This window comes from Perca fluviatilis, chromosome 16, assembly GCF_010015445.1.
Source record: "Perca fluviatilis chromosome 16, GENO_Pfluv_1.0, whole genome shotgun sequence".
NCBI lineage: Eukaryota > Metazoa > Chordata > Actinopteri > Perciformes > Percidae > Perca > Perca fluviatilis.
Genome location: NC_053127.1, coordinates 27,671,502 through 27,699,345, shown reverse-complemented (window position 1 = coordinate 27,699,345; position 27,844 = coordinate 27,671,502). Strand labels below are relative to the sequence as shown.

Genomic DNA, 27,844 nt, shown 5'->3' with positions numbered 1-27,844 from the left:
GGTGGCCTTGAGCAAGGCACCGAACCCACAACTTCTCAGGGTGCCATCCTGTGAGGCAGCCCCCTAGCGCTGACATCTCTCCATACATAATGAATGTGTATAGGTCCCGTTTGTGCATTTGGGTATATATATATATATATATATAAAACTGGTTTTGTTCTGTTAAGTAGGCTGCATTACAGGTTTGTTACAGTTTTATGTTTTTAGTTTATCTAAAAGCAGAATGTATTCCTCCATCCCTTTGTGCATTTTAAATTGTATGATCATTTTTACTGATATAAGCTATTTGGGGTGTCACTTGACTTAATTGTAGAAACTGACTGCAAACCACCTTTACCCTAGCCAAGCCTCCTAAATCTCCTTTTACCGGATGATTAGTAGCCTACTAACCAGTGACAATAAATATCTGGATCTACAGGTTGTGGAAAGTACACTGCAGTGATCGAAAAAAAATTACATAAATAAATGATGAATGACACGGTTAAGCAAGTGTTCTTCATCTGAGCCCAGATGCTCGCCAATACATACCAGTGTTTGGGTTTTTATTGTTGTGGGTGAAGTCATATGCTTTTATTTTGAAGGAAGAATTTCCCAACCGGAATCGATATATCATATCATAGGTTCCGGGGTCTTCACACATGTATGAGCTGCTAGCCTAGTATTGACCAATTTGTTCGTCATTTATTTTTTTCTGTTGGCCAGGATGCAGATATGCAGTGTGTGCAGCGAACACACACCGAAATACAGATGCCCAGCCTGCAAAATAAGATAGTAAGTAACTTTAAATAAGCCTGTGAGCTTGCTATCTAGCTAGCCTTAACGTTAGCTTCCGAGTTGTTTGGCTAAAGTAAGAAATGGAAACGGTTATTTGAGAATGGAGAGTAATATATTCTCTGGTGTTCTGGCACATCAGTAACATTAAGTCTGTAGAACCTGACTTAAAAGAGTAGGCCTATTAAAAAAATGTACAAATAGCAGCCTTATCTACAGTACTAACAGCTAACGTTAAAGCTAAATTACGATTTAGTTACAGTGCTTTAACTTTAACGTAACGTTACGTTTGCGATCATGACACTGGTTCATTTCAACACATGGGGGACGCCTGTAACTAAACATTCAGAATCGATAAATATGCGCATATTTACAGACTACGCCACTGACTTAAAGTAATGTCCTTAAAGTTACAATGGATGTATTAGGAGAACGCGTGAAAACAAATTTGGACATCAACACCACATGGGACGGCAACCTGCGTAGGTCAAAACCATTCGCGTTTTGACGTCCTTATGATTTACATTTAATTTCCTTTTCTTCATGTATCATTTGATATGTATTGGTTTTTTTTACACACTGGAGTCTTTAATTGTAGGATTAGAATGTCCATGACCTGCTGAATGTCTGTTCACAATGTATAATATAGAATAATATATTGCTTTTAAACGTGGCCTTAACAGCCACCTTTTTAGGAGAGCTTTTGAGTGAACTCGTGCCCTTTTCCTTAATGTTTTTGTTTCATTTCATTCTATTTATTTACTTTTGTTCTTATGCTCTCCATGTGTTTTTTATTAGCACTATCATGTAGCACTTTGGGATTTTGTGGAAATATAAAGTGCATTACAAATTAAATGTATTATTATTATTATTATTATTATTAATAATAAAAAAAGAACGAATCATGCCATGAATTGTTTTGATTGGTTCATTAATTAACTCATCCATTCATTTAATTCACTCTGATTTAAACTTAGGAAACACTTACTATTAATAGATGGAAATACCCCTTTTTAGAATAATCATATTTAAACATGTTAACATAGAGCTGGGCAATATATCGATATTATATCAATATCGTGATATTAGACTAGATACCGTCTTAGATTTTGGATATCGTAATATGGCATAAGTGTTGTCTTTTCCTGATTTTAAAGGCTGCATTACCGTAAAGTGATGTCATTTTCTGAACTGTTGTAACTGTTCTATTATTTGCCTTTACCTACATAGTCATTATATCCACATTACTGAGGATTATTTATCAAAAATCTCATTGTGTAAATATTTTGTGAAAGCACCAATAGCCAACACTACAATATCGTCTCTGTTTCGATATCGAGATATTTCGTCAAAAATATCGTGATATTTGATTTTCTCCCTATCGCCCAGCCCTACGTTGACATACAATATGTATATATACAGTGTATTACCTTGTTTCAGTGTTGCACAGAGATCATTGTTATGATCTGGCAGCTAATTTGTTTTTATAATTGTGTTCTTTCTCTTACAGTTGTTCACTTGGCTGTTACAAGAGGCATAAAGGTAAATTAGCTTGATCTCAGTATTTAAGTGATGTAGTAATATGCTGTTTAGACAAGCTGCGATCATAATAAGAGGACGCTGCTCATCATCCACTGATCCATAATCAAAATTCTTTGTTTGCCCACAGACACTTGCCTTCCTGTTGAGCAGCCTGCACCTATTGAGCCTAAAGTGAAGGATTCTTTCAACACTGGTATGGTATTATTTCTCTGATCATTCCTGTGATTATATATATTTTTTTTGTATAGTGTGTCCATATCAGCCAGCAAGAGCGCGAATCAAATATATTATAATAGGTGGGTTAACATGGACAAAGTAATAAAAAACATTCAAGAAGTCAAATTCATTTCACTGAGCTAGAGAGTGGGTATGTGGTGGGAAATATTTGTGTTCCTGTGGCTCAGCGGTAGAGCTGGTCGGCCCTCAACCACAAAATTGGCGGTTCGATCCCAGACTCCTGCGCCCACATTTCAAAGTTTCCTTTAGCTGCACCCTAGCCCGGATGCCAGCCGAACTTAGCCGCGCTGACAACATTTGAGGTTGGGAAGTTCGGTCTGGACTTGATCCGTTGTGGAGCAACGATGCTCGAACCAGAGCTGTTCGGACCAATCACATTGTCAGGGCGGGCTTTATACGATGATGGACAGTAACGTAATCAACCACGTCACCAAAGAGCGCTTGGGTTGAATTTGTTTACAACAAAGATGGCTGCCACTGGAGAATTGAGATGTGTAGATTCCTCCATCGCGTCGGTTATAGGAGATATCGACAGCGCATTCGTTTTAAAAGAGCAACAGAGAACCGCGATCACGTATGTAGACACATTGCCACACCCGTCCGCACGACACGGAAACTGCCGCCTCTGCCTTTGCTCTGTCGAAAGGCTCGTTTGAGATGAACTGCGCCTCGCCTGTAAAGTAGACGAGAGCAGGCGGCAGCAGCCGGGGGCGGGGACAAAAGTCCGCTCTCAAGTCGGACAGTTTTCCAGCTGACTCCAGCAGCCTTCAGGCTGAACAGGAAATGACACAAACACTGTGGTCCGGTCGGGTCCGATTCCGATTTAATAAAATGTTATCAGACCCATATATCAGCTCCTACACAGTCTCCAGTTGGTTTTATTATGACAGAGTAGCTGTCAAAATTCTCTACATGTGATCTGTTGCTGATTTTAATAAACAACAGACTGTAGGTGATCCGTAATCTGAACAGATTTAGTCTCTCTGACTTCTAAACATAACTATCAGCCACACAACATGTGTTCTATACAGAATAAGCCTTTAAATCAGACAAATAGCAGTTAAAATCAATAAAAATTGAAAATCAATAAAAAGTTTATATAAAACGTCATCATGTTGAGTCGATTCTGAACCAATCAGCTGTTCGATCAGCTGAGAGGCCGGCGTTTCCCAGCATGCACTGGGTCCACCTGCGTCCGCCTGGCTCTTGCAGTCGGTGAAAAGCAACTGCGCTACCTGCGTCTCAGAACTGCGGACGCCTTGGTCTCGTGAGATTATCGTTGCCCACGTGTGCATGACGTCAGAGCAAGTCGGGATCAAGTCGGACACAAATCTAACCGGCATGCATTGGGCGCCGATCGCCGGTGATCGATTCTGCGCAGATCTGGCTCATCTCGAACGAGCATGAAGCCTGCCTTCGACTTGCAGCTTCTGTGACGTCTGTCTCCGTTGCTCTGATTGGTTGGAGGTCTATCCAGTTGAGTGCAGAGGCATTTTCTTTCCTGGTTCGGGTTGAAACGCGCCCCCATAATCACAGCCAAATTTAGCAGCATCAGACTCATACCGGGGATTTCCACTGGATGCGTAACCGCTGCGGACCAGCTCCGCTGCGTGTCTGCTGCGTGCTCCGCCGTCCGTCAATACCCACCGGGTCCGGATTTGTTGCGGAACGGCTGCGGCCGTGACTGACAGCTGTAGTCACGAGGACCCACAAGTTCTCGCGAATTCAGGTAGAATAGAACCACAAAACCACCAGCAGTTAGTTTCCATCCAGAGGAGTAGAGGGGAAACGACTCTGTGCTGTGTTTTCAAGGTGTAGTAGCAGGGAAATATGATCCGCTGTGAGCACGGTGTATTTTATTTTGAAAATTAACCGGATATTTATTTCGTTTCTGTGCTCGACTTCCTGTCCCGCACTATCTGCCGTGTGCTGAATTGCTGCGGAGCTCTCCGGCGTCCGTCAAAAATAGAAGCTCTGCGTATCTGCTGCGGACGGAGTAGGGACGCAGACGTTCCGCAGTCTGTGGAAATACACACGCTGACTTTAATGGAAACCTAGTTGCTCCCCGGACGCTGAATGTGGCTGTCCACTGCTCCTAATGCTTAGGATGGGTTAAATGCAGAGATTGAATTCCACTACATTGTATTGTATGATTGTATTGGACAAATAATAGTTTCTTCTTCCAAAGTTGTCAATTTTGATCTAATTGTCCCTTTAGTAGATTAAAGCACAGTTTAAGGTCCTGTGTTCAATGAACGCCGTAGGTACGTAGGTCTCAAAAAAATTTAGCTACACGTCGCGGCGACACAGATCGTAACAACTGTAATTGGTCCGCTCGGTCGTGGCTCGGTAGCGTTGCTTTCCTCCTCATTTCCGGGTTCTCCTTCTCCATAAACAACATGAAATCAGGGAGTCGGAGAGGGTTAACTTTTCCTGCTACAGATTTCCCACCGTGGTCAGAAAGCACAGGGGAGACACTTTGTTTCACTCACTATGACTCTAGAGTCGGTACTCGCTCTACCACACACACACACACACACACACACACAGCTATGCTCTTAAAGGGATACGCTAGAGCGAAGCAGACACCAGCGCACAAGTATAAACTTCAGGCCACTTACTTTAGGCTACGGCATAAGCTCTGCGTAGAGCCCTCGTAGAAGCATAAATCCCACTTAAGTGACAGCAAAGAGAGGCTGTGAGATGAAGTGACTGAAATGCCACCGTTCAACCTTCACAATTTTCCAACGCCCTGTGTGAAAGGCACTTTTTGCTTTCCTTGTCTTTGCAGAGACGTGGACTGTTGAGGATCTTCTGCAGGAAGAGGAGGACATTGTTGACAAAGTGCCTCTGCAGAGGCTCCAGCTGTTAGGTATTAATCTGACGGTACCTTTCAGCTGCTCTTCACGCAGCAGCATCACCACCACCACCACATGTTCCTTCATCTAACACGCTAATGACCACATCAATTAAGTATTTAAAAAAAAAAAAAAAAAAAGTCAGGTGTGGGTAATTCATGTTTTCTTATTTCCCTGCAGGTCAGTCCAAAGAGCTAAGAGATCTTCTGTGCAACCCCCATCTGAGACAGTTGCTGCGCTCCATTGACAGCGCAGACAGCAAAGACGATGCGATGAAGGCTGCCATGCAGGAGCCTCTGTTTGTAGAATTTTCCGATCAGTGTTCGAAAATTGTCGATAATTAAGCAAAATCATCAACAGCCAATAAAGCTGACTATTTGTAAAATAGTGCCTGCATTGGTTTTTCTATCTGATCACTTTTGATTATATTTATGTATAAAGTCTTGGAATAAGCAAGTTGTGTAGTCCCTGTATTTTTTTGTTGATCCAACTTCCTGTCCTGCGCCTTGTCATGCAACAGTATCATGTTCCAATAAACACTGAAATGTTTAAAAACGATATAAATTGCTGAGTCAATACTAAAGGCTTTACAGTGTAGTTAAAAAAAAACGCGTACATGAAACATTCTATAACTGACGTTTATTTCAACAAAACAGTCCTTTAAATAACATTGATCCCTCGGTACCGCTAGCAAAACAACAGATTTCAAATTACAAACTGCCATAATGACTCTGACATTTCAGTGAATAAATGAAAAACTTATTTAACGGGCAAACGGAAGATATGAAAGAATCAACAGAGCTGTCCCGGAAGGTTATGTGTGGGATCAAAAGCTAGGATGACAAGCATCGGTGTTAAAGTTACATTAGTCATTTATTTTGTAACCATATAGCAAAAAGAGGTTTTGAAAAATAAAAAATGAATATATAATAAAACTTGATGGCCATAATGACCCATTTGTTATCCCTCATGAAACACTAGTGTAAAAAGACTTTGGTAGGTTATACAGTGCTTGCATTAATGCTTTGGGCTGCAGCAGATTAAAATCCACACAGGAAGTGGTTTGGTCAAACATTTTACACATGCGCATATAAGAAAGACCCTTTATCAGACAAAAAAGCAGCAATTTAAATAAACCTGGGTTCATCCTTTCCCTGTTTCACATAAGTAATGTGTCAGCTTGTTCATGTCTGTGTGTTGCTGTATGTGTGTGGTTTTAATGTGCAATATGTGCTTTACATGTGCAAAACTTGCTTAATTACCCCCCACCCACCCACTCCTCCCAGCATAAATCTCACTCAAAATAATGCTGGATGTAATCATATCTGCATCTGACCCATAATAAATCTATAAAATCACACATAAATAATCACCCTTACATAAATACACTAGCAGCCCATTTGAGTGTAGATTTTAAGAAAGGCACTCGTCAAAAGTCCAATACTTTGATCATCAGTCAAGATGTTCCAAAGAGGCAGCAATGCGAAAAAACCCCGCAGCCCTCTGTTTTTAGAGGCGCTAAGGTTGTGCCATGTCATTTCAGTTCTCCAGACAAAGGCTCGTAAAAATTATTCGGAGTCTGTCTCGTCCTGCAGTAACATCACCACAACTTACACCCCATTCACGGTTTTCTATATTTCTTATCTCAGATGTGGCAGGTCAGTGTTTCTGGACAGTCTACTGTCTGAGATTTTGAATTAGAGATGTTTTTTTGTTTTTTTTTAAGTCCCTAGAGCCTGAATGCAACTAAAAATTATTTATGATAAGTAAATCAGGTTCATGCCACAGCCACAGCGCATTATCTTACCTGACCTCCTGGTGAGTTCAAATATTATTATGCCAGGTGGCAGGTTTCACACCCTTGTAATACACAAATTGAGATGCAAAATGAAAGTTTGGCATTCTTAATTAAAAAAAAGTTGGAGTTGTCAATAAAAACTTTAAACACATTTAACAAAATGACATCATAAAATACCAGGTTTGTTCCCTTTGTGTCAGATTATGGAATAGCAGATGCTTCCCTGCAAAAACAGCTGGGTGCCAGATCGTCCTTTAATCTGTGTCCATGACATCAGCCTTTTTGGGGGGAACTCTTACAAAGTGTTCTCTAGGAGGATGGCGTTGAACCCCGTGACGTCACTCTTCATGTCTGGTTGCCGGTCAGCATAGAGAAGTGGAGATCGCCGATAGTGCAGCTTTACAGACCTCTGAGGAAAAAAAGGAAAAAGAATCTCATATGACCAGCGGTGGAATGTAACTAAGTACATTTACTCAAGTACTGTACTGAAGTACAAATGTTGAGGTACCTGTACTTTACATGGGTCTTTTCTTTTCATTCCACTTTGTACTTCTACTCCACCACATTTCAGAGAGAAATATTCTACTTTTTTACTCCACAACATTAATCTCACAGCTTTAGTTACTATACAAATTAAGCATTACAATTGCACACTAAACACATGTAGTTTATAAAATACCCAACAATATAACGGCCTACAAGTCCAGCTGAAATGATATATATAGACAATTAAACACAGAATTATAAAACTAACTTTCTGTCATATTTGCTGAAACTGACCCTATGTTCCAGTACAACTACATGAAGCAGGTAATAAAAATAAAAAAAATCTGGCTCCTCTGGCACCACCTGTAGTGTGATTTGCAAAAATCCACTGCTCCCTGTTCAGATGCACCAATCAAGGCCTGGAGGGGGGGGGTGTCTAACTGCATGTCAATCACTGCTCATGCACACGCATTCATTCCCCCTTGTGGGAAGAGGGGCTTAGGAGACCGTTTTGGGCTTTACCGGAAAGGAGGGGAGGGACTGAGAAGTTGTTGATGTTCAAATGTTTTGGCTAAGTCCTGGATCTTCACAATCCTACCTACAGCACCTTTAACGCAATTTTTGGCGCTTATGAAGCTTGTTTTGACGCTTCCGTTTCCAGTTTCTAAAATCCAAGGATTTTTCTGTGTTGAGTACTTTTTAAAAACTTTTTTGGGGGCTTCTTCCCTTTTATTATAGAGTGACAGTGGATAGACAGGAAAGGGGGAGAGAGATGGGGGATGACACGCAGCAAAGGGCAGCAGGTCGGATTCGAACCCACGCTGCTGCAAAGGACTCAGCCTACATGGGGCGAACGCTCTTACTGGGTGAGCTAGAGGCTGCCCCGAGTACTTTTACTTTTAATATTTTAAGTACATTTTCCTGATGATACTTAATTACTTTTACTTAAGTAACATTTTCAATGCCAGACTTTTACTTGTAACAGAGTATTTTTACAGTGTGGTGTTAGTACTTAGTACTAAAAGGACCTTAATACTTCATCCACCACTGCAAATACCCAATCATAAAAATCATCCAGATGATAAAAACTTATGGAGATTTAATGTGCCCTTACCTTGGGTTGAGCCCGTATGGTGGCTAGTTCCTGGGAGTACTGGTTGGGCTGCACCTTATACCCCCCTCTGGTGGAGGGCAGGCTGAGGGAGGCCATCACAGACATCATCTTCTGGAAGCCTGTGGCGGTCAGAGACATGGTGATGGACGGGGCCGAGGCCAGAGCCAGGCCCATGGGCCACCCTCGCACTGGGACAGGCTCCTGGATGGAGGAGAGCTGCACCAAGCCCCGCTCCCTGATAACAGGGTCCAATGCTGGCGCATCGTCCGCCCCCACAAAGTCCTTTGCATCATCCAGTTCTGCCTCAGCCAAGGATTTCAATAGTGCCTGCCACAAAAACAAAACTTAATTTACATATTATCCATAACTCCACATTTATTCATGTGTTAATTTAGTGCCACAAGACATTAATTAGATGATTAATTAGCATTGTTCTCCTATAACATCCTCAGACTCAAGAAGGACAGTTAAAAAAAGTCAATGCAGCAGAACCCTTTTATTCCACACATTCTGATTCCTTGTCAAAACTGGCCCTACGTTACATATGATGCAACTCAACCGTCAAAAGATTTGAATGTGTTATGATATAAATGGAGCTCAACAGTGTGGTTCAGGAAGTAAAAATCCCATTGATTTTCTCCATAAGGATTTTGATAATTAGCTATAATGTCCAGACCATCCAAGGTAGAGTGACCACGAGCTCCCAGCTTGTGAAACGAAAGTGTTTTGCTCCTGTAGAAGCCAGAAGTCTTAATGAAATCAACCTTGTTTTCAGAAAAACATGTTTAATTCGCAATCTTATGGAGAAATACTACACTACCCACAATCCTAAGTGTAACAGCCACGTCTCTGATAGGTGGAACTCGCGGTTACCATGGAAATGTTTACTGAACCAGCAAACGGCTAGAGCGAGCTTCTACTGCTGAAGTCTATGATCGTTTCTGTACACAGTCTTGTACCTTTGCCTTTTTTGCCGTTTTCAAAACTTTATTTTGGGCCAAATCAAATGTTTTATGTTCATGATTCATCTCGTAGCTGGTTGGCTTGGTTCTGGGCTTCAAACTCTTTATATAAGCATTTAATGAAACGTCAATGGAGATATTGAACGGGGAAAAACACTTCCGAAACCAGAGCCTTTAAAAAAAGTGGGCGGTCACTGTTGAGCTCTATTAGCAGCAATGTAGCCTCAGGCAGAGATGAGGAGTGTATTTTCAGACTTGTAGTCTTCAGCCCCAACTGACGCTGACTCAAGTGACATCACTTGAGGATATTTATCAGATTTCGTGCAGCTCGCACCGGAGCCACAGAGTATACAGTGCCTTGCGAAAGTATTCGGCCCCCTTGAACTTTTCGACCTTTTGCCACATTTCAGGCCTCAAACATAAAGATATAAAACTGTAATTTTTTGTGAAGAATCAACAACAAGTGGGACACAATCATGAAGTGGAACGAAATTCATTGGATATTTCAAACCTTTTAAACAAATAAAAAACTGAAATATTGGGCGTGCAAAATTATTCAGCCCCCTTAAGTTAATACTTTGTAGCGCCACCTTTTGCTGCGATTACAGCTGTAAGTCGCTTGGGGTATGTCTCTATCAGTTTTGCACATCGAGAGACTGACATTTTTGCCCATTCCTCCTTGCAAAACAGCTCGAGCTCAGTGAGGTTGGATGGAGAGCGTTTGTGAACAGCAGTTTTCAGTTCTTTCCACAGATTCTCGATTGGATTCAGGTCTGGACTTTGACTTGGCCATTCTAACACCTGGATATGTTTATTTGTGAACCATTCCATTGTAGATTTTGCTTTATGTTTTGGATCATTGTCTTGTTGGAAGACAAATCTCCGTCCCAGTCTCAGGTCTTTTGCAGACTCCATCAGGTTTTCTTCCAGAATGGTCCTGTATTTGGCTCCATCCATCTTCCCATCAATTTTAACCATCTTCCCTGTCCCTGCTGAAGAAAAGCAGGCCCAAACCATGATGCTGCCACCACCATGTTTGACAGTGGGGATGGTGCGTTCAGGGTGATGAGCAGTGTTGCTTTTACGCCAAACATAACGTTTTGCATTGTTGCCAAAAAGTTCGATTTTGGTTTCATCTGACCACAGCACCTTCTTCCACATGTTTGGTGTGTCTCCCAGGTGGCTTTTGGCAAACTTTAAAACGACACTTTTATGGATATCTTTAAGAAATGGCTTTCTTCTTGCCACTCTTCCATAAAGGCCAGATTTGTGCAGTATACGACTGATTGTTGTCCTATGGACAGAGTCTCCCACCTCAGCTGTAGATCTCTGCAGTTCATCCAGAGTGATCATGGGCCTCTTGACTGCATCTCTGATCAGTCTTCTCATTGTATGAGCTGAAAGTTTAGAGGGGACGCCGGGTCTTCGTAGATTTGTAGTGGTCTGATACTCCTTCCATTTCAATATTATCGCTTGCACAGTGCTCCTTGGGATGTTTAAAGCTTGGGAAATGTTTTTGTATCCAAATCCGGCTTTAAACTTCTCCACACCAGTATCTCGGACCTGCCTGGTGTGTTCCTTGTTCTTCATGATGCTCTGCGCTTTAAACGGACCTCTGAGACTATCACAGAGCAGGTGCATTTATACGGAGACTTGATTACACACAGCTGGATTCTATTTATCATCATTAGTCATTTAGGTCAACATTGGATCATTCAGAGATCCTCACTGAACTTCGGAGAGTTTGCTGCACTGAAAGTAAAGGGGCTGAATAATTTTGCACGCCCACTTTTTCAGTTTTTTATTTGTTAAAAAAGTTTGAAATAGCCAATGAATTTCGTTCCACTTCATAATTGGGACCCACTTGTTGTTGATTCTTCACAAAAAATTACAGTTTTATATCTTTATGTTTGAGGCCTGAAATGTGGCAAAAGGTCGAAACGTTCAAGGGGGCCGAATACTTTCGCAAGGCACTGTAGTTTGAGCCATGAAGAATGAGCAAGAAAACACAAGATATGATATGTATTGTTTCCAAATCTCACCCTCCACTTCCTCCAGGTATTCTGGATGACTGCAGCTGCTCTGTTCCATCTCTGGACCCGCCTCCTGACCAGCCAGGACCGCAGCGCTGCAGCAGGCACAAAACACATTCATTCCATTAGCAAGCCATTCATTCTGCAGGTGGAATCTGTGCATTGTGGGGACAAATGTGTATGCACTCCCATTCAGAGTATCAGAACAACCCCCTGTCATTAACATTTAATAGGACTGGAACGATGCTCTTAGATCGGTTAAAAATCAATAGAAATGTGTAAAGATTACAACCGGTCGAGATAAAAAAAAATAAAAAAAAATAATTCTGATGCAAGGCCTAGGGCTTGATCTACTACTGATTTCACTTGTTTGACTTCAGACGTCAATACGTGTTCCGAGTTATTTATTTGAAGAGATTTTTATTTTTTTTATTTTGATGTCTGGTTTTAAAAATCTTATCCATTTTTTATTTAATTTTTATTTAAGATAAAATACAATTTCTTTTTTTGCGATGAGAGGACACATCTGCTGTTTATATAAATAAAGGAATAGTTTTCAGTCATTTGAGAAAAGCGTATCGTGAACTTAAACTCGTGAATCGTATGGAATCGTGAGTTGAGTGCATCCTTACACCCTAACAGTTAATCAAATGAGCTGTTGTGATGGCTTATGATGCCGTTAAAAGGATAAACCGTGTCAGCCTGCAAACATGGTGTACAGACTCAGTGCAAGTGAGGTCACAGAGCTCTACTGATTCCACTACGTGGTAGCTGGCCAGGGCATTAGGAGTTTACCTGCTTGGATCAGAGTAGCAGACTGCTGGCGGGCGTGACGTCTGCGGCGCTGGTACCGCTGCCAGCAGCACTGAATGGAGAAGGCACACTGAGACAGGATCTTCTTCCTCTGATCCTCCAGCAAATCTAGCTGTGACACAACAGCCAAGACAGGTCAGTACTCCCAAAAAAGACCAGAGAGCCCTTATTTGCTTTACAGGCCTGGTAAGTAACTAAAGTAGGGCTGCACAACATATCGTTATTTTATCGTCATCGTGATATCAACTGGCGCAATAAACACATCGCGATAGGCTGCAAAATACTGCGAAAGGTTTTTTTTGTGTTAGTTGAAAGAAAATATTGGTAGAAAACTGCACTGTAAAATGTAACTGTCATCCTTTTTTTAGTGGTGCCTTTAATGTTCAATTCAATGATCAATTTGTTCAATAAAATAAATGATTTCCTTTCGTTTGTTTTAAATTCAACACGCAATTTGATGTATTTTAGCAGAATACTGAAAGCAGCAAAATTGCAGAACTGAGTACACTTTAATATCTTTGCAAGTTATACGGTTATCGCAATATTCAACATTATCACATATCTTCCTCATATCGTGCAGCCCTGAACTAAAGCACGCAATGAGGACAATATTACCAGATTGGAAAAGAAATACATAGTACGTCTGCAAATGACTTCCCAGGCTTCCAAGTTATACATACAAATGGTATGTGAGGAGTAGGGCTGCACGATATGAGGAAAATATGCGATAACGTTGTTGAATATCACGATAATGATATTACTTGCGATAAATAAACAGATAGTGTACTCAGTTCTGAATTTCTGCTGCTTTCAGATATTCATAAATACAACAAATTGCGTGTTGAATTTAAAACAAAAAAAAGGAAATAATGAATGTTTAATTGAATGTTTAACAAATAAACAAGAAAAAAAGAATGACAGTTACATTTTAAAATGCAGTTTTCTACTGATATATATATTTTTAAGATTATTTTTTGGGGGCTTTTCCCTTTAATCGACAGTGACAGCGGATAGACAGGAAAGGGGGGAGAGAGAGAGGGGATGACACGCAGCAAAGGGCCGCAGGTCGGATTCAAACCCGGGCCGCTGCAAAGGACTCAGCCTACATGGGACGCACGCTCTCACTGGGTGAGCTAGGGGTCGCCCCCTGATATTTTACTTTAACTGACACAAAAAAATCTCTGAGTGTCTTTCGCGATGTGTTTATTGCGTCAGTTGATATCAAGATGACGATAAAAAAGATATATTGTGCAGCCCCAGTGAGGATACCTACGTATGTACAGTATATAATTACTGACCATCGATTGGGTAAGAAAAACTTTAGTCCTTCCGCAGTGCACCCATGAATTGGGTTTTTCACTGTCATGTTTGCGCGAGGGCTCGAACGCCTTGTGCTGTAACACGACCCTGAGGAGCTTCTCCACCTCTCGCCGAAGACTGTCGTTGCCATCAGCCTCCACATCTGAGACAGGGAGGAATTGGAATTAGAGTGAAGCCCTGGAGACATCATTCAGGTAAGGGCAGAGCAGCAATGCAGCTGTCAAGAGATTCCCATTTTACCACATACTTGTAATTTGTCTGACAGTATGCCAGTCAGTGAGGTAAAAACAGGGTAAGCGTTTGAGCACAGAGAAATCCATCCGAATCAACAGCACAGCTTCAGCAGACACTGAATGATTACACTGCATTCAGTGAACCTTTCAAAGCTGATCATATTTGGCAGCATTCAGGATTAGTGAGCAGCTGACTTCAACATTCACACAACAAAACTCAAGTCTCGAGTCTACAGCCATGCTGGCACTGTGAGCCTGTACTTGAGCTAAATGCTAATGGCAATGTTAACATGCTGATGTTTAGCAGCAAGTATTGAACTTTAAAAACAGTTTAACAAATCAACAGTGAAAACACCTTGAACTGTGAAATTTCCCTCCATACTTTTACTGTTTGAAAGAGAAAAATAATAATTCAGAACACAAGACAAAAGAAGAAAATAATCGTTTTTCTCGATTACTTTGTTTTTGTTGATCATCAGGAGCTGAAATCGTAGTCGCGATGACATTTTGATTAATTGCACAGCCCCACCATGTTCATTATCTTAGTTCAGTGTGCAGTAGCATGCTAACATTTGCTAATTAGCACTAAACACAAAGTATAGCTGAGGCTGATGGAAATGTCATTAGTTTTGCAGGTATTGGGTCATAAACCAAAGTATTGGACAAATTACAATTTTAAAGATTTTTTGGGGGCTTTTTGGCCTTTTACTGATAAGACAGATGAAGACCGGAAACCGGGTAGAGAGACGGGGAACGACACGCACTGAAAGGCCTGCGGGTCGGACTTGAACCCGGGGCCGCTGCGGTAAGGACAGAGCCTTAGTACATGGGGTGCACGCTTAACCAGGTCAGCTACCAGGGCGCCTGACAAATTACAATTTTGACCTCCTGGTGGCACGACAGGAAAAGTCAGGGCATCACCAAAGTCAGTAAGATACATCCTCTGTGGACAACGAATGTCTGTACAAATTGTGATAGCAATCCATCCAATAGTTGTTGACATATTGAGCAGTGTGTTAAGATGAATACAGTTCAAGCACACACTAAATCAGGAATGAGTAAAGAAACATGAAACAACATGCAAAGCAAGCTCGGATAGACAGAGGTGCATGCATTTACCTGGAAAGGTCATAAGAAGTTGCACATTTTGTTAGAAAGTCCTGTTTGTATACACCAAGTGGACAAAAGTCCCCAGGAAAGTAGAGAACTGAGGATCACATACTAAGAGGGCAAATGAAGGAAAAGGTGAATAACAGACCTAAAGAGAGGAAATACAATCACTCTTTGTCCACAGTAAACATGCCAAAATTGACCTTAAATCTGAACTTACCAACACAATGACTCCCCGACTTGAAATGTGAATATTTTGCTATCAGTCCGTAGCGTTGCATGAAGCCTTGGAAAGGAATTCTGTACAACAGAAATGACAAGTCAGCCAAAATTCAAGAGAAACAAAGCAATACATTAAGATAAAAGCGCCCATATTATGCTCATTTTCAGGTTCATAACTGTATTTTAAGGTTGTACCAGAATAGGTTTACATGGTTTAATTTTCAAAAAACACCATATTTTGTTGTACTGCACAGCTCTCTCTCACTGCTGCAGATCGTCTTTTCACCTTGTGTGAAAGTGAGACATCTTTTCTTCTGTACTATCTTTGACTGCACTCGCACATGCGCAGTAGCTCAGATCGTAGATGTCAGCTAGCTCCATAGACAGTAAAAGACAGGCTGTTTCTCCAAATTCGGTCAGTTACAAGGCAGGATTAGCCGGGAGACTTCTAAACGAGGGCGCACATGTAAGTAGTTCTTTTGTAGATTATGGTGAACTTGTGTGTGTTGTAGCACTGCTTTACAATGGTTTGCTACCATATGCTTGTGGAAGCACCAGAGACACACAAGTAACACCCCAAATCCCAGAAAAAGTGTTTTTTTTTCATAATATGGGCACTTTAAGAGTTGATAGAGAGTTGTTGTTCACCTTATGGGAAAGCCAGCAGCACTGATATGAATAGTCTCCACAATCCCGCAGGCCTCCAGCTGCATGATAACCTGACAGCAGATGGGGAATAACCATTAAAAGCTTTCCCTTTTTGTGAAAAAAAAAAGAAGAAAGCATCGCATCTCATTGTTGTAGTGCTGGTGATACTGCTGGAAAAAAAAAAAAGAGAACATCTACCTCCTCCTTTTTGAAGCTCAGTGGATTGCACTCTGGGTTGGGTTTGATGCAGCGAGTGTAGTGAGGAGTTGTGCTGTGGAGGATCCTCATCAGGCTCTCCAGAGAGTTCTACGATCAGACATTAACATCATCAGGATCATTAATAAAGCGTCCCAGGAGGAACTCTACAGGCCTCAACACGCTAATACAGCCCTGATGATAAAGGCCTTCGTTGGCTGTAGAGCTGCACGATATGAGGAAAATATCTAATTGCGATAAGTTTGACTGATATTGCGATATGATTCAGGATATTGGAGGGAATGATCTTTTTTTTATTATTATTATTTGGGCATTTTCGGCCTTTATTTTTACAGGACAGCTGAAGAAATGAAAGGGGAGAGAGAGGGGGAATGACATGCAGCAAAGGGCCGCAGGTCGGAGTCGAACCCGTGCCCGCTGCGTCGAGGAGTAAACCTCTATATATGGGCACCTGCTCTAACAATTGAGCTATCCAGGCACCTGGAATGATAATTTTTCTATCATTATTCTCATTGAAAACTATTAAAATGAAAAAAATGTAAATGATCTGTACCAAACTTTAGTCTGTAGGACAGGATTTGTAGGCCGGGAAGTCTTTGCAGCACCACAATACTTCATTCAGAATGGTTTGACACCTTGTTTGCCTTTAACATATATTGCGCCTCCTCCACCCCCCCCCCCTGCTATTTGGATATGAACTTAGTCCATATGGCGATTTGGATAAAATTGCGATTAACTGTGCAGCCCTAGTTGTCTCCCACCTTGAACTTGGAGACCACAGTGACTTTACTGAGCCCCTTGGTAGTTGGATTCTCAGTTTCGTTGTCGGTGAAGATCTGGTGAAGCAGGGGGTTGTCAGACTTCTGCAGCAGGTTAATAAGCTCTGGTGGCACTGGGTCCTAAAACACAGAATCCAGCAGGAGATGAGTGGATGCCGGCGGGTCAACCTTCTGAACACAATTCAAAAGTTTTTTTTTTTTTTTTTTACACACACCTTGTTTTTCTCCACCATCCCCTCCATCTGGTAGTTGACTTTGCCAGCGTAATGGGCCACGGTGAAGTGTGGCTCCTTGCTGAACTTGTCCCAGCTGATGTTGGCATTATCACCGAGCTCCTTCTCCAAACGAACCCTGAACGTCTTTGGGTCCGAGGCTCGATTAAGACGACTCTCCTATAGGACGGGTACGTAAAAACTTTTCAACCGCCACGTAGTACAGAATACATATATGTAATGATAAATGAATGTACGGATTAACCAAGAAAATGACTGCATGGAAACAAAGGGTCAAAAGGCCTGGAGGATAATTACTTGTATGCCGTTCTATTAAAAATGACACTGTAAAAAGACAAATCCATAAATTGTATTACTTTTTTCAAAAGAATATGATTTAAATGAAATTCGGTATGACTGTTCTCTCTAATGGGAAGAAATGTTTGATGAAGCACTTCCTTGGAGACAGGTATATAGATTGATTTTACGTTTGTGTGTCGATACATGTTTTTGTCCCTGTTATTAGGTTTGTATTATATTGCCTTGAGTATGTATCCCGTTAGAGGATGGATGCCTGGCCCGGCCCGTTCGGACAGATATTTAGAAATGATGTTCGGGTTCGGGTCGGGCTCGGTCACATCAGCGCGATAAGGCATTGAACATTTTAAATCAAACAGCTTATTAACGTGCGCTTGTTGCCCTGTGTGCGCTGATGCACTCATCTGTTGACATTTCCCGAACGCCTTCTTACAGTTGCTTAATAAAGCGGGCTTTCCACACAAACAAACGTACATATGTCGGGTCGGGCTCAGACATAAATATCTTAATGCCTGTCGGGCTCGGGCCGGGCTCGGTTACTGCTCTGTCGGACTGAAAAATGCAGCCCGATCCGCACTCTATATCCCGTACAAACAATTATACTTGGCGATTTAATCATACATTAAAACGAAATCAAATTAAATTCATGTTAAATTTGAAGAAGAAGGAAAGTTTGACTTCTGTTGCTTTACGTACGCTTGTTAGCACTATTTTATTTTGGCGGGCGTAACGGCAAATGGGCCAGAGAAGTTATGGAATTGTCCAAGTTTCTGTATTCAGATTTTTTTGTTTGTTTTGCCATTATTAGTATGTGCGGTTGCGTTTGCTTTTGAGTGAATGGGTTATCCAAGTTATTTTTATCAGATAATTAAACAACAATAATAATAAATGCAAGAAAATGACCAGCATACCTCATTAAGTAGAGAAAACACACTGACAGGGCTTCCCTCTAGAAGATCCAGACAGCTCTGGTTGTCTTGGTATTTGACAAAGGACCACTTCAACCCCTCTGACACATATTCCTCCTGGGAAAAGCAGAGATAAAAACCGGAGGATTCAAGTACAAAACACATTTCTTCACATTACAAAAGGTACGACAAGTTGTTCTGTTAACGATCAACAGAGATTTCATAAAGACTGAAGAAGCCTCCTGAATGTCTGAGGCTGCACGTCCACACAACAAGCAGAGAAACATGCGCCTCTCGTGAGATCTGCACATGGAGAACTGGTAGATGTACGGGATTATCCATTTTTGGGAGGCTCCAGCCCAGCGTTACACATACTGTCATTCAGTAAAAGGATGTTGAGATTGTTTCTCATAAATACTTGGAAACCATTATTGATAATACATTATGTTTTGAACTCAACACCGACGCTGTTTGTTTAAAAAAAAAAAAAGAGAGAGAGACATCATGGCTTTCAAACGAGCAAAGTGGCAGTTGGTCAAGGCCCCACCCCCACCCTCCACCTTGCGGGTGGCAGGTGCACCTTGTTTTCATTTGTGGTGTAGAATGGTTCTGTATTTGTCATGGTTGTCATGGTCCTTGACGTGATTTTGTTGCCTTCGGGATAACAAAGCTGAAAGTTGAGCTGTACCTGCTGAGCTCGGAGATAATGAGCCACAAAGTGCTGCTGCAGTTTCTCATTGGCGTAGTTGATGCACAGCTGTTCCAGGTTGTTGATCTGGAAACACTCGAACCCGTACACATCTAGAACTCCTGGAGATCACAGAGTGGAGAGGACTGCGTGAGCTTACGAAAAGAAACGGAGGGAAAAAATATACAAATAGATATGTACTGATATTCCGTGAAGTAAAAGACAACAATGCTTTTACCTATGAAGTTGCACCATGTGGATGGGCCTGCACATATGCTGTTGTTGATGAATGTAACCAGCCACTCAAATAATCTGTTGGAAAAAAAAGACAAACTCTCACTCCAAAAGATAAATGGCTTGTGAATATAAAGAGTGATTAGCACACATATCTTCATCACTGTTTACTGTAAACAAAGGGGCATGATGGTTTCACGTTTCAGTGTTTCCTGGAAAGTAGGGCTGCACGATATGAGGAAAATATGCAATAACGTGGTTGAATATTTGCGATAACGATATTACTTGCGATAAATAAACAGATATTAAAGTGTACTCAGTTCTGCCTTTCTGCTGCTTTCAGTATTCTGCTAAAGTCCAACAAATTGCGTGTTGAATTCAAAACAAATGAAAGGAAATCATTTCCAACATTCTAACATTAAACAAATTGATCATTGAATTGAATATAAAAGGCACCGCAAAACAAAAAAACAAAAAAAGAATGAAAAAGTACAGTTTTCTACTGATTTATTTTTTCAACTAAACACAAAAAATCTCGGAGTGTCTTCCGCGATGTGTCACAGACTTTCATAATGTGTTTACTGCGCCAGTTGATATCGCGATGACGATTAAAAAAACGATATAATATGCAGCGTTTTATGCAGTGTTTGATGACAACCGAGTCTAAGTCACAGGACAAAAACAAGTTCCTGAATGACCAGTCCTTTTTCACATAATATTATCAGATGTGTATTTGATGATCACATCCTCATTCTTACTGGGCGTAGATGGCCTTGGCCAGGCAGTCTCTCCTCATGCTGCACTCTGCCTGGGAACAGGGCTTGAAAACGCTCTGCTTCCCCGCCTTCAACGTCCTCACTCTTAAACACATCTGAAGCTCCTCAGCAGGGACACACAGCAGCTCCGCGGCCCTCTGCAGGAAGTCTAACACAGGCACGAGTGGAAGCTGTTATCTATGTACAGGGTTTCCCCCACATAAGCTGTTTAGCCCTGTGGAAAGTGTCTTTTTTTGACAAGGGGCCCGTCTGGGGCCAGTCACAGACTGATAGCAGCATTAACGTAGAGCCCAATAGTTTCTGTGATAACAGAATCATGGATGGAATTACGAAATTGAGAATTTAAAAAAAGCTATAAGACAGATTCCATATGGCCCTGCATTAAGTCAGTGCTAAAAGCTAACTGGAGATTTGAAAATATGACTACAGCTAGGTTTCCAACCCCCAACTGTAACTAGTTTAAAAAACGTCTTAAAAATACATTCACATTTTTTTCTCCCAGTGGCTTAGGCCTGGTGGGGGGGGAGGACACAACTTAGGTGTACTGCCACCAGGCTTGCAATACACTGGGGGAAACCCTGACGTAGCTCATGTTTGTTGAGAGTTATTGTCAGGGAGCGGGGTGTCAGGGAATGTATTCTGGAATCCAGCAGCATGACACATGATCGTGCAACCTGCATGTATCTTTTAAAAGAAATCCCTTGAGCATCATTCTGTATTTATGTCAGCGTTAAATGACTAAATAAACTTAATAACTGGAGGTGATAAGAGTTGTTTAAATATCATATCCAATACCTTTGGACTGTTCATCTAGGTTACAAGGTTGTGATTCATCCGTTGAAGAGGAGAAATTCAAATTCCCCAACTGCAGAATCCCTGCTAATATCTGTAATGCGTTGCAACAAACAGAGAAATTCAATTATATGCTAACAGAAAAAGAAAGACAATGAAAAAATATATATTTTCAGCATTCCTAAGCAGTATATAAACATTTAATAAATAGTTTATAACACTGTATGTATGAAACTACACCACAATGTAGTTGTAAGCAGATGTACACTACCGGTCAAAAGTTTGGGGGTCACTTACAAATTTCCATTCTACTCCATTATAGACAGAATACCAGCTGATCTGAGTGGGTGGCTGATCTTTAATGCAATATCTACATTGCCCATTATCAGCAACCATTCATCCAATGTTCCAAAATCACATTCTGTTTACTAATCTGATATCATTTTAAAAGGCTAACTAAGAAAACATTGGAGAACCCTTTTGCAATTATGTAAGCACATAATGTAATCTGAAAACTGCTGCACTGGTTGAAAAAAAAAACAATGCAACTGATCTCAGCTGATATTCTGTCTCTAATGGAGTGGAATGGAAATTTCTAAGTGACCCCAAACTTTGGACCGGTAGTGTAAGTGTTTATTCATCTATTGTGCCCATAAATATTGCTCTTCCTGCGGGCACACATAACTGGATGCTGGTGTATAAACAGATAATGACTATGGCATAAAACACAGTTGTAATCTTCATAGGAGAAGTTATAATTGATGACAAATACTGTATATTAATACATCTGCTTACAACTACATTCTAGTGTTTTAGAAACTAGTCATTTAATGTTTCTATAGTGTTTAAAAATGTTAACTAGAGGGGGTTAAATCTAAGTCAGAGGAGTACCTTACCTTAAATATTTGTCTCTGACTTTCTGCATTAATGCCCAGATGAACCATTGCCGTGACAGTCTCATGAAAGCAATCCTCTATAAAACATTACATGAAAAGAACTTGTGAGAATCCCAAATCCCTATAGAATAAAAGACAAAAAACATGCCTAAATATACATGAAAAATAAAGACCAACCCTCCACTGTTTTTTCTGAATTTGGCAGCCACACAAAGTGTTGGCCACGTGGCATCTTCCACTCCTTACTCTGCTCATCCGTGGCCCCTTTCATCATCTGGAAAAACAATATGCTCTCAGCATTTACATCTGCTTTACATATGAATGGGTCAATATTAAACTAATATACACACATAAGGTTTTGTGCGGCCGTTAACTCACCTGGTAAAATATGTGGAAGTTCCTCTCATTAGCCAGTTGGCAAGCCACCCTGGTCTTCTCGAGCAAATATGTTTGCACAGACGCCCCCACTAACAGCTGACATCTTCGTGTAAAAATAACATGTTGAACTGATTAGACCGAACTGTACACTGATGATACGTTTCTCACGTGAAGAGCCGGATTCAATGGAAAGATTACACTACGCATACGGCACACTTTGTTATTTGGTGAATAAACAAGATAACTTTTAACTGCCACATGATTATTATGCTGTTTTATTTATTTAGGTATTTTAATGCATCTGATTTAGGCTTATTTGAAGGGCCTGAGAAAAAAACTTTTGTAAACCCTCTGTTTGATCTTTTCTTTGTTCTTCATTTATCTCCCCCCACCCCACACACACACACTTTGTTGCGCCCAAAAGCATCCCAGAAAAAGTGGTGCCAGTGTACTGTTAAAACACATTTTCACGCAATTGGAGTTTTTACTTTAATGTACTTTTTATTAAAACAATTTAATAATAATATATACACTTGAGAAAATTTACAAATTTAGATTAATTGCTGGATACAAAACATTTTTTGGGACTTTTCCCTTATACTGGGCCCCCTAGTGTCAAATGGGCCTTAGACATGTCCCTAGAATGCCTGTGCCAAGATCTGGGCCTGCACGTGATGAAGACGAAAGTGCAGCAGGATGATTTATAATTACCTGTCTAGCTGGAGCTGGATGTACTTTCCAAAGCGACTGCTGTTGTTGTTCCGCAGCGTACAGGCATTGCCTACATGGAGAGTAGAGTGCTGACTGAGTGACAGTGCACAGTGGTTATTTTCACATTAACGAGGCACCGGCGATCAGTTATCTCACCGAAAGCTTCCATGATGGGGTTGGAGTCCAGCACCCTCCTCTCTATCCTCTCCACTGTGTCCTGACTCTTCAACACTGAGGAGGAGGCCGCCACAGTAGCGTAGTATTTCATCAGGCAACGAGACGTCCACGTCTATACAGAAACAAACCACAGGGCCACTAAAGATTGGTTCTACGGTGGCCTGGTTGGGTCAGTGGGTAGAGCAGGCACACATATATTTAGAGGTTAATGCCTCGACGCAGAGGTCCAGGGATCGAATCCGACCTGTGACGATTTCCTGCATGTCTTCCCCCTCTCTCTCCCCTTTCACACTTAGCTGTCCTGTCAAATTAAAGGCGGAAAAGCCCAAAAAAGTATCTAAAAAAGACCCTGGGACCCAATTTACAGCCACCACCTCTGTTCTCTGTTTAGGGCTTCAACTACCGATTTAACTGAATCCATTAACCACTTATTTATTTGTTGATCGGTGATCAACTGCCAGTCCCTATTCTGACGATCGCTGTTCATGCAAACTGTCTTCCTTACAGATTTTTCTTGTATTTCTTTAAGAGGCTTCTCGCCGGAGTTCCCTCAGCCAGAAATCGGCGACACATCAGAATGGTAAGTGTAGTTAGCATCTTTTATTTGTTCGCATTGTTGTTGGCTTGTTAGCTTTTAACTGGCAGCGTCTGACACAGCTAGGATGATATTATATGATATGTGGGTTATGTGGGTGGGTCTCTCTGTACAGACAAGTCCGCTCTGCACTGAAGGTTTCAATTTCTTTTCTGGCGTTTGCATATTAAACAGCGGTTGGCTTTCAAATCTGTGACAAATGATGAACACCTCTCTAGTGACAAACTGCACAGATACAAGTCAGTATATAGGTCTGACATTTTAAGGGACATAGACTTAAGAAAAATAAATTTTTGAGTGGAGGTTTTTTTTTTTATTCTTAAACCCAGCCAGCTTTATAAATGCGTAATTTAGTCGATATACTGCAAATGGGAAAATACCACAATCTGTGGCACTGTAATTAAAAGAGCAACTGATAGTTTGAAACCCTGACTGATGTAGTAGGTTACGTTTATTCTGTAAGCTTAACACACTATGTCCTGGTTTACCTTTCCTGCACCGCTCTCACCGCTGACCACCAACGATTGGTTCACTGGCTCCAGCTGGCCCTGAACATTCCTGTAGGCTTCTTCTGCCACAATAAAGATGTGTGGTTTGAACTCCTGTTGGCAAAAAATACAGACTTATTAAGATGCTGGTCATTTTTAGACTGCAGGGAGAGCCGCCGGTTCCTTCAAGGAGCTTCCAGACTTTTATGAGTTTGACTTTGAAGCTGTTTCGGATAAAAGCACGAGGCAGACGAGGAACCCGAGGATTTATGTTTGACCACAACCCCCCTGAATAAGCCGAACTCTTACAATGCACCCACCGCACCTACCACCCACCCTCAACATCTACACCCCTGCTTGAACCACTATCCATCTTTCCCCAACATCATTTTAAAAAACGTCTATAGAGAAATAAACAGGTACACAAGTAAGCTGAATTACAGTGAACGACAGTCGTGTCTCTGTAAATACATACCTGGGGCTGAGGAGCGCAGTGATACTCCTTCATCACATCCAGAGAGTAGAGGTCTGGGAATGGCTGGAAGGGGTTAAGAGCCACCAAGGTGCAGCCAGCATGGGTGTAAAACACCTTCACACGGTACCTGGCCTGCAGGCATTTCAGCACTACCAGAAGAAAATATTAAGTATCATTAACAGGGGGAAAAAACCACACAAGTCAATATTTTACAGAATACAACCACCTAAGGCAATAACAAGAGAACACCAGCAGCATTAAAATGTGCAAAAATATGTTTCTCTGTAATATATACAAAATAACATGATCCATATTTCAGATACATATTCAGTCCAAGAACTCTGAAAGAAAACCTCCTACAGCAATTCCATGCCGTTAACCTAGAGCTGGGCAATAAATCGATATTATATCGATATCGTGATATGAGATTAGATATCGTCTTAGATTTGGGATATCGTAATATGGCATAAGTGTTGCTGATTTTAAAGGCTGCATTACAGTAAAGTGATGTCATTTTCTGAACTTACCAGACTGTTGTAACTGTTCTATTATTTGCCTTTACCCACTTAGTCATTATATCCACATTACTGAGGATTATTTATCAAAAATCTCATTGTGTAAATATTTTGTGAACGCACCAATAGTCAACACTACAATATCGTTGCGGTATCGATATTGAGGTATTTGGTCAAAAATATTGTGATATTTGATTTTCTCCATATCGCCCAGCCCTACGTTAACCTGACCCCTGCTGTTAATAAGCTGTGCTGTTATGTTGTCTACCTTGAGCTGAAACTAACACCACCTGGAAAAGTAAACTAAACGCTAATCTTTTCTTACAAATGTACAAATGATTGATAATGAAAAGAATGTTGCACATAGACACTTTAAGATATGGATGCTTCACGTTGGCCCTACTGTATTACAAATGTATAAGGAATACAGGAGTTACTGTTTCTGGTGATGCACGTGTCCGCCAGCAAAGTAAGCCATGCCCTTGGTTCACACTTGAGTGAAACTTTTTCCCTCTCATTGTGTACACTGCAGCATTTGGGTTGCACAGCAGTCATTCATGCATTCACCTTTCTGTTTTTTTTTATTTATTTTTTTATCATCCCTGCAGATTTTATCTTGCTGCGGTTAAACAATACACAGCAAATGCCGCAATCCAAGGTGACATGAGCTGGAAAACATTGTTTCACACTGGCTGTGCTTTTGTAAATAAAGACAAAGTTTATGCAACATATCAAACACGCAGCAGCACTCACTGACATGCAGCGGTAGAGATTTCAAGATGTATGCCATCAAATTTCAGTGGATGGGGTACTTTGTTGATCAAAACCACCCTTGATGTATAATAGGTGAAATGACTTCTTACATACCACTTCGCTGAAACAGCAAGCGTCATGATACACCATGTTTATCAAGTGATTTAGAGACTCTAGAGGGCCAAGTGACATTATATAGCCCCATTGGTTACCTGTTGTTGGGGTCACTGGGTTAACTTTGGTGAGGTCGTCATAAGTGTGGAGTTGGTCTTCATCAATGAGGAAGGCCTGAATATCTCCCTCCGATGAATCATTTAGGCACGGGTGAGGAGAATGGACCTTCTGGACGAATCCTTTCTCCTATATGAATTAGAAAAAGTGTGATATTGTGTTTAAAATATGAACTGACACCTTGTAAGTCATGCCAAGTAATTGCACATGGCAAACAATAGCAAATGAAGCAATTTGTTAAAAATAAAACCAGAAATCAAACACCTGTGCCCAAACCTCTGATGTCATCATTACGTCAAGTCTGATCGCAAAGGTAGTATTTTCTAAATATGGATACATTTCCGAGCTCCATACTCATAAAGGTACAGCAAAAATAGATCTTGTTTTGGGCATCAAAATATCAAACATAATTTGGTTTTCATACAATCTGTCAAACGTTCCCGAGCTATGACGCACTCCAAATATCCCATCTCTATGCAATTACATGTTCAAGATTTTATTCTTGGCTTAGAGAGATGTGTCAAACATAATAGATAAAAAAGTAAATTAAATATGAATTCTTACATTACATGCTAGTTTTATTGACACTTACTTTAGAGGCCTAAAAAAGCTAGTAGTGCTACATGGGCAATGCTACATGTATTTGCTCAGAAACAATTTGGTCAATGTGTCATGTGTAATTCATTCAGTCACAATCAATTCAGACTGACAAATGGAAGTCAGCTTTATCCTGCCAAGATCACATGGCCTGGACCTGCAGCCCACCTGACAACGTATTACATTTGTGCAGACAGATTTAATCCAACAGCAGGTAGCTTACATCCCATCATTCTGTAAGGCCATTTTAAACCATGTGAACAGTCTTATTGTCATACCTAATGCTACATGAATAATATCCAAGTGCACAATGCATTCAATTGACATATCTAACACAAGCAGTTACACTAGTACTGTACACAAGTACCATGTTATAGTAGTATGTTATATAATGAAACAGTAAGTGGCTGAAGAACATACATATTACAAAAATCGTATTTAGGTAGATGATGAACAACACATTAACAAAGTGACACCTGAAATACGTTGTCAAAAAGTAGAAATACGTTGTCAAATTAAGCCACTACATTTGGCTTCATTTACTCCCCCCGCATTGTAGGGACTATTTTCATCTGGCGCATTAAACGTTGGATTACGGTATTGTTATTCGGTCACTGGTTCATAAAACATTCTACAACGCGTATGAACACGAATCAACCAATCAAAGCCGAGAACCGGTTAGATTACATATTATTGATAAAGGTACTCCAGGTCAAGTTAACTTATCATTCACTTTTACATTTAAAACCGAAAAGGAACACCTCTAGACCAACAGTTGAGAAATTGTGGACGGGTCTTCCCCGTGTGCTAACTTACCATTCCCCCTCCATTTCTGTGTCCTGCCTTAACGTTACGTCTGGTGTCCGCAGAACTCATTGATTTTACCGTTAACGTTACCTTCGTGTCTTAAAATTCAAGGTTTGATAGGGACTACTTCTATATTCTAATGAGGATGAGT

The 27,844-nt window shown here is 40.9% G+C and overlaps 2 protein-coding genes across 3 annotated transcripts; one reads left to right on the top strand and one right to left on the bottom strand.

Moving 5' to 3' along the window:
* The first annotated feature begins 596 nt into the window (after positions 1-596).
* On the top strand, positions 597-5,864 carry znhit3 (zinc finger, HIT-type containing 3). The gene is made up of 5 exons (XM_039776774.1): positions 597-771; positions 2,282-2,313; positions 2,441-2,506; positions 5,342-5,422; positions 5,589-5,864. The coding sequence occupies exons 1-5, from the start codon at positions 704-706 to the stop codon at positions 5,750-5,752; spliced, it is 411 nt and encodes a 136-aa protein (XP_039632708.1). The 5' UTR covers positions 597-703; the 3' UTR covers positions 5,753-5,864.
* Positions 5,865-7,086: 1,222 nt separating this feature from the next.
* LOC120543630 (unconventional myosin-XIX) lies at positions 7,087-27,827 on the bottom strand. 2 transcript variants are annotated; one of them, XM_039776770.1, is made up of 24 exons: positions 27,703-27,827; positions 26,271-26,418; positions 24,791-24,939; positions 24,316-24,429; positions 23,212-23,344; positions 23,056-23,125; positions 22,345-22,447; positions 22,144-22,240; positions 21,967-22,043; positions 21,074-21,164; positions 20,261-20,426; positions 19,507-19,580; positions 19,269-19,390; positions 18,584-18,697; positions 17,358-17,534; positions 17,125-17,262; positions 16,346-16,453; positions 16,148-16,218; positions 15,498-15,577; positions 13,913-14,076; positions 12,597-12,726; positions 11,811-11,896; positions 8,807-9,133; positions 7,087-7,615 (listed from the first exon to the last, which is right to left on the bottom strand). In XM_039776770.1, exons 1-24 carry the CDS (start codon positions 27,760-27,762, stop codon positions 7,502-7,504), a joined length of 2,913 nt encoding a protein of 970 aa, XP_039632704.1. In that variant the 5' UTR covers positions 27,763-27,827; the 3' UTR covers positions 7,087-7,501. The 2 variants fall into 2 exon arrangements, with proteins under 2 accessions (XP_039632704.1, XP_039632705.1); XM_039776771.1 differs by lacking the exons at positions 7,087-7,615; positions 8,807-9,133; positions 11,811-11,896; positions 12,597-12,726 and adding an exon at positions 15,287-15,388 and having other exon boundaries at positions 13,969-14,076.
* Positions 27,828-27,844: the final 17 nt, after the last annotated feature.